At 40.5% G+C, this 12,059-nt stretch overlaps 1 protein-coding gene across 2 annotated transcripts; it reads right to left on the reverse strand.

The window, feature by feature from the left end:
* Nucleotides 1-573: 573 nt before the first annotated feature.
* LOC105064252 (butyrophilin-like protein 1) lies at nt 574-9,761 on the reverse strand. 2 transcript variants are annotated; one of them, XM_010949130.3, is made up of 11 exons: nt 9,270-9,761; nt 8,894-9,004; nt 8,553-8,699; nt 5,976-6,326; nt 5,116-5,397; nt 4,802-5,002; nt 4,211-4,231; nt 4,094-4,120; nt 3,881-3,907; nt 2,045-2,071; nt 574-1,393 (listed from the first exon to the last, which is right to left on the reverse strand). In XM_010949130.3, the coding sequence occupies exons 3-11, from the start codon at nt 8,680-8,682 to the stop codon at nt 903-905; spliced, it is 1,557 nt and encodes a 518-aa protein (XP_010947432.1). In that variant the 5' UTR covers nt 8,683-8,699; nt 8,894-9,004; nt 9,270-9,761; the 3' UTR covers nt 574-902. The 2 variants fall into 2 exon arrangements, with proteins under 2 accessions (XP_010947432.1, XP_010947433.1); XM_010949131.3 differs by having other exon boundaries at nt 9,241-9,761.
* Between the last annotated feature and the right edge of the window lie 2,298 nt (nt 9,762-12,059).

Below are 12,059 nucleotides of genomic sequence, written 5' to 3' on the forward strand. Positions count from 1 at the left end.
ATAATTTTGATTGGAGAGAAAAGAAGAAAGGCCTTTCCTTACCTCTGCTAGTGGTCATACTTAGAATCGCCATGAATACAAAGTAGTCATTCTCCTTATCAACATCTTGGACAAAGCATTCAAATTTCTCTCTCATAATTCAGTGAGATCCATACCTCAATATGCTCTCATTTGATTCTGGTTTCCCCAGACAGCCATTATGTTGGTGTCATCACATGTGTTAGAATTGGATTGTGATTGATATTTACTTTTTCTTTCTCAAATTATCCTTGCATTTAAGATATAACTTAGCTTGTTATCAAATTACAGTTTAACTTTTCTCCCTCGACATTTGAAAACAGCGCTCTTTTGTTATTTTTATTCAGTGTTACTGTCAAGAAATCTGAGGTATATCTAAGTTTTATTCCTTGAGCAGTGCCACCAAAGTGTGATCCACAAACCAGTGTATATTTACAACTGTTTCCTACTAGTTCTTTACGAAACAAACACAGAAATAGAGCATTACAAAAATTTAGAGCAAATGACAGAAAATATTAGGTAAATTGCATCTAATAATAAAATTACTCCTTGTAATCGTATGCCTTTGTTTTTTATTCACTTCATTATATTTCCAGTAATTTATTTCAGAAAAATATGGGTCTGTGATATATAATACATAAAGCAAGAGATATTTACAACAATAATCAAAAGAGAAAAAAAAAAGATTCTTCTCTGCAGATTGTTTGAGAAACACTGCTTGATGTGATTAGAAATTTTGCTCATGCAGATTCAAGGAGCCTTAAGCCAGGAGTCCTCATAATCAGTGGCCCTGAGGACATCCATCAGGACTGGAGTCCTAGGGTTTACAGAGAATTTGCTACTGCCTTCATGGTATATAGATTCTTCTTCTGTGTCACTTACTATCATGCAGATGGGGAGAGCCCCATGGATTTAAGTTTGAAGTAAGGATAGAGTGACCCAGAGAAATTGGCCTGAGTGAAGGAGAAGATGTGGGTTCCATCAGTCATGTTATAGAAAGAAATGTCATTGTCCTCATAATCCAAGAATATCACAATCTTTTGTGGACACTTTTCCACCAGAAGCTTTTCTGGGGAAATGTCGTGGCGATAACTGGTGAGAGCCCTGTATTCACATCCTTTCTTCTCTAAGACTCTGTACTTCTTTAGTAGATCACTTTTTAAATCACTCCTCTCCGTGGGCTTCTCATAAATGCCTAGAGTCCATTCATCCGCATCCCCGACATCCACTTCCCAATAGTATCTCCCTGAAGTGAACCCTGTCGCTTTTAGTGCCGCAAGTTTGCAGTCTCCCTGCATGTCTTCCCTGAAGTTCTCTTTTCTCTCTGGGTAAGAATCGTCCTTATGAAAGTTTTCTTGATTTAAAGTCACAGGAGCTGGAATTTTTTTTAAAAAGGAAAGAAAAGGGCCAATATTGTATATTTCAGAGAACTGTTGTACAGGGCAAACCTTAACAAACAGAGCAAATGTGAAAGAACACTGCTCTGAACGTGTGTGTTGGGGGGGGTTGATGTGCTCTCATCTTGAGTTCGAGGCTACTTACCTTCTCTTATCTACACTGTCAGTGTATCAGCAGAATGCCAGAGTGAGCAGGGGACTTGCAGTATTTATTTGAGAATAGTGTACTGTGTTCTCTGCCGATTAGACCTATGTTCCTCAATTAGTAACAGTCTCCATGTGAGCTGACCTCTCTGCAAAGAACAGCACAATTACTCTTGCTGTTTCGAGCACTTTTCGCTTAGTTTGGGGTCTCCTCAGCTGAGGGGCTCTATTAATTTCTATTTCAGAACCACGGGGACCCCACAAATGAGAAAGCTGTGTCCATATATGAAAGTAGAAGCACTAGCAGAATAGCTAATCCTAGAGGTAATTTTCAGTCCAGGCTAATATTATTTTCATGTTCTTCCCTTGCTTGACCAGAACGGTGCTTCTATCTTTTCAACAAGGAGATGATGTTAGGAAGGAAAAACAGGGTCTCAGAGGGCAGATTGGAAGGGAGCCAAAAAGATAAATAAAGAACCACTTACCAAGTTGGAACTGTTCCTTTCTCCAATCTGAAAAAAAGTAACATAAATTGAAACTGAGATGGAAGCACCCCCAGGGAATGGAAAGGAGGTAAGACGCTTCCTCCCCTAACTCATCACCTTCTCTGCTCAACACTCTCTTCTTCCTCTAAGCCCCACAAACTCTGGTAGTGTCCAGAAACTACAGGACAAAAAGTATGTCTTCTGTGCTCTATGTCAGGCTAGAAACTATCCTACAATTCAGCCCGAAGCTGGGGCTCATTCTCCAGTCTGAGCCAGGCTGACCTGGGGCAGGGTCTGCTGCTCCACATGCCACTCTGCTGTGCTCTCAAGACCTTTATGGACCTCCTCACTAACGTGTTTTTCATTTCATTTCATTTCATTTATATTTTTTCCAGCTTATGACGTTCACAGAGTAAAGCGTAAGTTTATGACCAAGGCATTTAAACTGACTCATTATTTTGTCCTCAATTGTAATCAGATTGTTTATGTTTTTCTCCAGAGACAGATTCCTCATGGGAAATAGAATCGCATCTGTTTCTGCTGCGGCTGTGGTAGAATTACAGGACTTGTGATTTTATTTAAAGATTGAATACCCTCATTAGAGTCTTAGGACAATAGGCAGGTAAGGACATATCCATAACTCTTGATTGGCGCAGCTCTGTGGTCTCTCATGAAACTGGCCTCCTGTAAGAAGTGTTAGCACTCTGATGCAGAGAATCTGTGAATATGTGAGTCAAGGAGGACATATGAGATCATGTAATCCAGTCTCTTTATCTTAGAGTTAAGGACACTGAGGCCAAGAAAGAGAAAATAACCGATTGCTCATCTGTAATTGGTAGAGTTGGAACTAAAACCCAAAGGCCTTCCTTTACACTTTGCTCACTCCTTTAGAAATATAGGAACTTTTATCAGCATCTTATAAAGAAAATGCTTAATAGAAACTGCTTAATCAACTTTAATCCTTGGGAGGAGTTCCTCTGACCTCCTCTTATCAAAGCACTTAACAGGCTGTGTGTAGTTGCCTGGCTCCTAGCTTACTTCCTTCAATGGACTTTAAGTTCCATAGGGTCAGAGATAATAGCTTATACCAACATCTAGCACAATGTCTAGCATATAAAAATTGCACACGTATACAGTCAAGGAATGACCTAGTATGTTTCTGAGGTCTAATTCTATATTACACACGCATGCACACCCAGAGTTAGAAAGCCACACAATACATAGACACAGATTTTAGAAGGTATAAAAAATAAGCAATTCCTCCTACCACCAGATAAACACATTTTTGCAAATGATATTAAAATATCTTGAAAGATTGTTTTTCAACTTTTTCAGACATAAACCTTTGTCCCTGTGTATTGAATTTTACTTTCTTTATTTCAAATAGGTAAAATGAGTAAACTTATAATTAAAATATTTTTCCAAGTATTAAATATAAATACATTTTCTGTTTTTTAAACTTTATTTGTAGAATAGAAATGCTGCCATAATATAGAGTATTCTTTAGTCTTCCCAAATCTTATCAAAATCACTCTGTGTTCTGTGTCTTCCTTCTCCATAGTGGCTGGGCTAACAATTCATGTTGAGTCCTACCTTAGCTGCGTTGTAGAATTTACCTGTCAGCAGTTACTTCTCCTTTATCATTAGCTCTGGAAAACAACTGATTATTTGAGCCTCCAAATACAAAATACTACAGAGTGATATCAAATAAATTGTCACAACTTTCACAAGTGTGTGTGCGTGTGTGTGTGTGTGTTTGTGTGTATTTATGATTCTGCTTATGACACTCAGAATACCAGGGGCACTTGTAGAGATCAGGGCCAGATGGTTACGTACCAGGATATAGCAAGGCCTTTTTCCAATCTAAAACAGAACAAATACAGGTAAAATAAGATGAGACATTAATCTGGAGTCTCATATTTCTCTTCCTTTCCCTTGTCTCTCTTCTGCTAATCATCATTAAATCTCTTAGTCTTTCTTTTCCTCAAAGGATAGGGAGCTGAGAAATTGTTGGGCATCAGGACATCAGTTAGCATGAGCGTCCCTTACCTTCTCGGTATAATGCCTTTCGCCTTTCTGAAAGAAACAATGTTCATTGAGAGATCCAGAACAGGTGTGAAAAGCAGAACAAATTCTTGTGTAGACATGAGAAGAAACAAGACTCACCAAGCTCTGCCTTGAGGTTTTCTGAAAGAGGAAGAGAAATAAAATCCATCAAATTGGGTTTTAGCTGCTCTTGAGTTTGCTAAGTAGCTGAATTAATTCTATCTGGCCATCTCTTATGGGTCCTATTGTTCAGTGGATGAGAAAGATCAGTAAACATGTATGTCAAATGCAAAACACCAAGTGCTAAGAAAAGTTACATGGAAAGTTTCGTGGGGCCACACAGGAAGGAATGCCCAGGCTTCATGGGAATTTAAGATTCCTTAGGTGTTTCTGAAGCTTATTCTTGAAGCACAAAGGGGAAGAGAAGATAAGGGAAGACATTTCCACAAAGAGAAACAGCAGCTGAGGCTGGGGCACAGAGGCATGAATAGGTATGGGGCAGACTAGGGGCTTCATGACCCCTGCCACAGCCCTCCTAACTCCCCACATGGTTTTCTCCTTTCTGCAAGACTTCCAGCTCTGTGGAATTCTTGGTACCCTGTGTTCTGCTTGGGGTTCTTTGGCAAATCTTTTATTTCCCCAACCACCCAACGCAGCCTGTATCTGCAACTTTTCCATAAACCTCTGATTTGACCTGCTGCCCTGATTTACCTTTGACTTCAAGCACCTGTTCCTTTTCTCTCCTCATCTCATCCTTTTCATGAGATTCTTTCTTCCTTTCCGTTACTTCTCTTTCTTTGGCTTTATGTTCTCTCCAGCCAGCGTAGCTGATCCCAATGAGGAGAAGCCCCAGCACAGGGAGGGTCCCAGCCAGAGCTGCCTTCCATGGAGACATCCTGGGGAAGAAGGCCTCTGACGCAGGCATGTGGAGACACGGTGAGAGACTGCCCCCTCTCCAAGGGCCTGTCGGCCCTCCGTGCCCTTCACACAGCCCAGCTCTGCCTTGGGGTTTGTGCCTTACTGACCTGGGAGGAAGACGGCCGACACTCTCTCCTGGCCGGAGAGGGTGTTCTGGACGGAGCAGGTCACGTTGCCTGCAGAGCTATCTGTGACCACAAGAGATGCCTCCACATGGAAGAGCCCATCTCCATCTTGGGTCTGAGACTCAGAGAGGGATGGCAGCTTCATTCCCGCCGTGCCGCTCCACTGCACCCTGGGTTTGGGGAACCAGCCACCCGAGGAGCACAGAACTCGGATCCCGCCATCCTCGGGCCCCCTCATCTGAACGTGAGGGGCAGAGCCCACGCCTGAGGAGAGAAGGCATGTGCCTGAGGCCTGAGGTCCTTGAGGGCTCAGGAGTCCCTGGGGCGGAAGGCCTAACTGCCCCTCACCAGGCTGATGAGTAAACTGAAACTCAGAGTTCAAGAAACTGCTCACAGCCAGTGCTAGGCTTAATTGTGATTCAGTTTTTAAATCAACTTAATGTCTTTGCACTTGGACTGATAGCTCTGGGGTCATTCCAAGAAGAGAAAAGAACAGGGACAATTACAGTCAGAAAAAAGGAGTTTAATTCTATTAAGTTGTCTTTCTCTGCTGATTGAGAAAAAGAATATTTGAAGGTGTCAGTACCTATCTGAATTCATATAGTTAACTAATTTCTGAGATCTTTTTGGATATCAAAATATCCTCAGAAATATTTCCTTCTTAGTTTAAAAGCAAAGAGTGTATAGTCTTATCCTCACCATACAGTTTACAAAATTGACATTCTACAAGGTAAAGTTGTGTATCAACACGTGGACACTCACAAGAAATGCCGGGTTAAGAGTGCTCTCACCTTCCCTTTTGCTTTACACCGTGACATACACTGTGTGCTAAGTTAACATACCTACAACACGCAGCTCCACAGTGGCTTCTTGGGAGATGCGACCATCGTTAAAATGACACCAATACTGGCCATCATCAGAGGCACGGATGTTTTGGATCAGCAGGGCCACAGCCCCTTTGCCGATGGAGTCCCCCACCAACTCTGTCCTGCCACGGTACTCCAGCATTTGCTCCCCGTCTTGTTCCTGTCCATTCTGGTACACAAGCACAGCGGGGGAGAGCTGGACTCGGTACCACCGGATCTGCATGTGGGCAGCATTCTGCTCAGGGGACAGCTGGCAGGGCAGGGTGGCATCTGCCCCTAGCAGCACCATGATGGGCTGAGCTGGTCCCTTTACAGAAAACCCGGACACTGCATGAAAATCAGAGACAGATGGGGGAATGAGTGAGGGAGATGAGATGATACACCCACCTCCATTTCTTTATTTAGAGACTCAAACAGTTCTTTTTTAAATTATTCCTTTTTTTTAATCCTTTTTTTTTTAATTGAAGTACAGTCAATTACAATGTGTCAATTTCTGGTGTGCAGCACAGTGTCCCAGTCTTACATATACATACATACATTTGTTTTCATATTCTAGTTCTTTCTTATTTGTATCATTTTCCAAAAAACAGTTATATATTATATTTTATAACCTAACTTCCTCAGCTGTATTCCCCAGAAGTAGCAACTGTTGATATTTTGGCATTTGAGAAGACATGTGTTTTCTATACATTTACAAACAGTATTTATATGTAAATTATGTAAATCATATGTAAAAGAGATTTATTGAGAATCAAATGTGGCAGTGTGACATTAAGCCAGTTTCCCTTTTTTGGTGGGAGGAGAATGGAAGGTACTTCTCTCCTCACTCATCCCTTTGTCTCCTACTGCTCTGTTCCTAGGAGGGTAAGTAGACATTTCTGACCTTGAGATTTAGGTTACTGTGCGTTGGGGGTTAGGCAGGATTAATGGCGTTTTATCCCAAAATGAAAAGTAGTATTTATAAAGTGAGGTAGGCCTTTTTAAAAAAATAACTATGAAGGCTTGAAATCATAGAGAATTTTTTTTCATAAAAATTATTTTCTTGAGAGGAGTGTAGGACTTGGAGATCAGTGGCTCCAGGTGGTGAGGCAGGTCAGGCCTTGGCTGGGTTCCCCAGGGAAAGGAAGGAGGATGCTGGAGACCAAAATGAGACTTTGTCTGAATTATAAAATATGCTCCTTTCTCAAGTAACTTACAATCATCTGCTTGAAAATGACTTTAGTATAGAAATCCATGATATTTAAAAGGAAATGGTAACCCCTGGGCAGGACTTGCCTTGGCTTGCACTAGCAGAGGGCCAGGATATTGTGGATCTGTGAAAGGTCAGGGATTTTAGGCCTGCAAATGCAGTGACTCTGAGCTGGGAAGAGTTCAGAGAGGTGTGGCTGTGTGAGTGCCCACATGTACTGAGCACACATGGCAAGAGCACATGAGCTTAGAGGAAGGTGCCTGTGGCCAGTCTGTCCCAGAGAGCGTGGATCAGGCCATCCTGGGCAAAGAACATGACATCAGCCATTCTGCTGGACTGAAGCCAAGGTCCCCCTTCTTTTCCATTCCTGTATAAAACCCAGGGTATTGGTATAACTAACAGATATACGTCCTTAGCTAAGTGATACTGAGCTATTGGCCATTCATGTTAAATGAGCCCTTTAATTTGAGAAAAGATATTTGACATTACTTAGAGGTACATGCAGTGGAAAAACTTCATTCTGTTTCACATAAATGGGATCATTATACACCAATTTCTTCAATAAGGAACTTCCAACTATTTTAGTACATGTAGCCAGCTCTACTGATTGTTTTGGGTACTGCCTACGCCATCGTGTTTGAGCTTTTCCTATACTGGTGAATATTGCTTCCAATTTAGTGTTACTACAAACAGCCCTGCAATAAACATTTTAAACATACATGTATATAAACACAGACAGCTTTTCTTTAGGGTAAATTATTATAGAATTGCTGAGTCAACATATATGAAAATTAAATATTTTGATACTTACTGCCTAATTTACTTCAAATTTAAGAGACAATAACAGAAAAGTGTCATTATTGTGAACTCGTAGTTGGTTTCTCTTCAAACCTGGAGTCTGAACACTTTATCTTGAGGAGCCCTTTTATTTTATGAAGGAAGGACTTGTGTTCCAGGAATAATAAATCATTTGTCCAAGATTGTAACCAGATAGTGCTCAGTGATCCTGAGTCCAAATTCTTTGCACTGAAACTTGGGTTTTTTTGGCAGTGTAAACATTACAAAGTATATTTTAATGAACAGTTACATCAGATTTCAACAGGCTGAAATCACTTATATTCAATAAAGATTTAGATAAATATTACAGCTGACTTTTGTGAAGTCAGATCAAAGGAGTAAGGGATGTTGATATGAAGGAGATTACTCCCACCCTTGAAGCCTCTTGTTGGCCGCAGACGCAGCCACAGTTTCCCCAGATATAACTGCCTTTGAGAGGGTGCAGAATTGTGACTGATGGACTCATTACATGAGAAGAGCCACTGCAAACAAACCAATAAATGAAATGCATGAGGGAGACCACTGACCTGCGGAGCACCACGTAGACATCTGGAGAAGGAGGAGAGTGGGGAGAAAGCCAGCAGAGAAGAAACAGGGAACATCCATCATCTTCTTCAGAGCAGAAAGTGGAGCACACTGGAGGCACCAAATGTTCATTCTGACAATGAGGTACTCTGTAGGAGAAGGTGGCGAGAAGCCAGGCAAGTGAAAATTCTAAGGGAAGAAAATACTCCCCTGTTCAAAGGCATACTTTTAGATACAGTTTTTGGTATGTTTTCCCTCACAGACCTTAAGACAAATACCACCAACTCCCACCCTTCCCAATGGGTTTTTTTTTTCTTTCCTCTCTTTTTTTCTGAAAACTAACCGTTTCCCCAGCAGGTGTAGAAAATTGTAAAACGTTCTCTGGTGTCCCGTGGGCTCTCTTGCTTCTGTATGGATTCACCTTCTCAGCAGGGCTCTCTTGAAATTGAAGCCCCTGAGTTCAATGTTGAGAAATGAAGTCAGACACAAAATGTGTCCACTCCTCTCAGCCAAACTATTTTCCTCATTCATTCATTCATTTATTCATTCATTCCTACATACATTTATTTATTTATTTTGACCGCAAATACTCTTGTGGCTTAACTCCTTAAAGGGAAGGGAGTTTTCTCACCACATGACCCAGAACCCAAGCCCTTCTTTTTTCAGGACCCACATGTCCCACAAACACACCTGCACATCACCACACATTTCTCTCTCACCATCCAGATGAGCCAGGGGGTTTCTCAGAAGCTCCTGGGCAGCTCAGTGCATCTACAAAGCCTGGCTCCAGAGACAGTTTGCACCTGGTTGTACTTGTGGTCAGCGTCCAAGAGTGTGTGTAGCTGCAGGGGCTGGATACAGCAGGATTCTAATCCGACTCTGGATTGGGAAAATATTCTTAGGAAGGGGAACAAACAAGGCTGCCAAGAGGCACTTGCACTTGAATGCTTCTCGTAGAATTGGCTAAAGGAGAAGATCACAACCTGCCTCCAGCAAAGTTCTAGTTACTTCGAAAGCGGAAGTAATAAAGGTCATCCCAGCGGACTTTGGACTGGGCTGAGCTATAGAATGACAGGAACTCTAAAGTTTTTTGGTCGAAAATGCTCAGTGTAGGTCCTTCCTGCCACCTGCAAAGGGCTGAAATCACGTGATTCAGGGAGAAGGAATCCTCTTCCTGTATATTCGGGTTGGTTGGTCATCCAAAAGTTCAACTCGAATTTGGAGAATGAGCCCAAGAGAAGCATGCTTCCTCCTACCACACCGCAGCTGGCATCGGAAGCCGCGTGCAGAGCTGCACAGGGGCAAAGTCAGAGGTCGCAAATGGAAGGTTCTGTGCTCTGGGAAATTTACAGCTGTATTTCGAAAACCTTAGTGTTCCCAAAAGTAGAATAGATATAACAACACAGTTATCAGTGCCAGATACAGAATGGCCAAAAGGCATTTTCTTTCCCTTTCACACTCTTTCCAAATTTAATTAGTGTTTCTTCATATCACACAAAGTTTACAGATAATCAGGGACACAGACAGCAATTGCATAAATATTCTTATGAAAGCCCCTAACTGTCTGGCCAAACAAATACCAAGATCCTAAATAAATATTCTTTAGAAACAGTGGGGATCCATTTGCTTTTCTTAAGAAATAAAATGTATTGAGATATAATTCACATACAATGGAGTGCATGGTTTTAAAACATGCATTTCTATGAGTTTTCACAAATGCTTGCACTCATGTCACCACCACCTTGATCAAAATATGCATGATTTTGGTCTCTTGAAAATTTCCCTCATGCCCATCATCAGTCAGTCCGTTCCGGGAAAAACAAACAGTATTTGATATAAATCATCATAGCTTAGTCCTGTCTATTCTAAAACTTCAAAAACAACAAAATGGAGTCATAGAGTATGTGTGCTTTTGTGTTTGGCTTCTTTGGCTAAAAACGAAAATGGTTTTTTTGAGATTCAACCACGTTATGTGTATCAATACATTTTAAATTTTTTATTGCTGAATAATATCGCATTGTTTGAATATAGGACAATGTATTCTGCAGTTATCTTTGGGGCTGCCTCCCCATCCCATGCAGGCCCTTCTCCTTCTATTCAAGTTCTTTCACACCATGCTGGGCAGCCCTCCACCTCCTCCCTAAGGCCCTCCTGTCTCATTTGGAGTCTGATACCCACCTAATGGTTTAGGTCTAAATACTGAGGAATGGGAAGGGAAAACTGAAGGAGAAAGGGATGGGCTGAAGACACTACTTGCCTCTTCTGTTTTCTTGGAAGTGTATGGTATCTGTTTGCATGTGTATTCTATCTCAAAATGGAAATACATTAATATACATTTCCAACAAAGCTTGAAAAATTAAGAAAAAAACAAGCTTGAAAAATTTATATACATATCTTAGATATTTTCCCCAATTACAGAGAATTGTTTGAGTAAAGCCAATTAATCTGTAGAAAACATTTTGAGGGAATTATACTGAATGCATACCAGTGTTTGTGTGTTTAAGAGAGAAAGGTAAAGGGGGCGGGGAGGAGAGAGAGAGAGAGAACTACAAGGTATTACTGATTTCAAAGAGCAGTTTTTAAAACAGTGTGAACAAAATGACCTTATTTGTATAAGAAAGATCAAAGGATAGACATCAAAATCACAGGAAAATAATGATAGGGTATATATTTCTTACTGGCACAAATGTGGGTGTTTCTATTATTTTTGCTTCTCTCTAATTTTTAGATTTCTCTAACATAAAAACGTAAAGAATATCGTGTGTATATAAAGATTTGTAATCCAAATATAAAGTGTATTAGGAAGGATTCACTCATAGGAGATGCAGGATTGGAAAAACAATCAGCATTCTTGGGAATGAAAAATTGGCTTAAAGTAGAAAACAAATAAAAGTGTCACATATCAGAGTAGACAATGCTGAAGATCAAAACTTTGGGCTAGAAAAAAATAGAGTTATTATATTCTCTCAGAATATGGTACATTAAATCAAAGAGATAAAATTGAGGAAATATAAGTTAAGCATACTAGATCCAACACTTCAACATCCACCTAGTATGTTTTCCAAAATGGAAAGGAGATTAGGGACAAGAATCAGAAAAAAGGGCACTTCATAAAAAGTTGGACTATTGCAGAAAAAAATGAGTCATTTATACATGAATTCTTGTAAAGCACAGTGGAGGAAGGGGTTAGATAAGCTTCACACTGGGTCATTCTGTTAATCCTAAGTGGATTTCTACTAATCAAAAATTAAGAGAAATTATTGGATCTCACTAAGTCATTAAGCAAAAGATTTGACGTAGCATAGTTGTTACATTATTTAAAACCTCTGTGACTTCATTTACATGTTCTGGAATGGTTCTGTTCATTTCTGATTAATTGTGATTGAAAAAATTTTTGAGTTCCCAACTGATTTTTGCATTTTTAAGTTCTGCTATGTTTTTAGCACCATGCAATCCTTGAAAGTCAAATGTTCTTAATGAATGCCCCTATCTGCAGGGGAAACCTTGTT

Source organism: Camelus bactrianus, chromosome 20 (assembly GCF_048773025.1).
Source record: "Camelus bactrianus isolate YW-2024 breed Bactrian camel chromosome 20, ASM4877302v1, whole genome shotgun sequence".
NCBI lineage: Eukaryota > Metazoa > Chordata > Mammalia > Artiodactyla > Camelidae > Camelus > Camelus bactrianus.

Bases quoted from the DNA above. Each gene is read 5' to 3' on its own strand.
- LOC105064252 (XM_010949130.3), bottom strand. From the start codon at position 8,682: ATGAACATTTGGTGCCTCCAGTGTGCTCCACTTTCTGCTCTGAAGAAG. The intron at 4,232-4,801 runs GTAAATCAGGGC...TTCCTCTTTCAG, and splicing joins ACAGGTGCTTGAAGTCAAAG to AAAACCTCAAGGCAGAGCTT. The intron at 4,121-4,210 runs GTGAGTCTTGTT...TGTTTCTTTCAG, and splicing joins AAACCTCAAGGCAGAGCTTG to AAAGGCGAAAGGCATTATAC.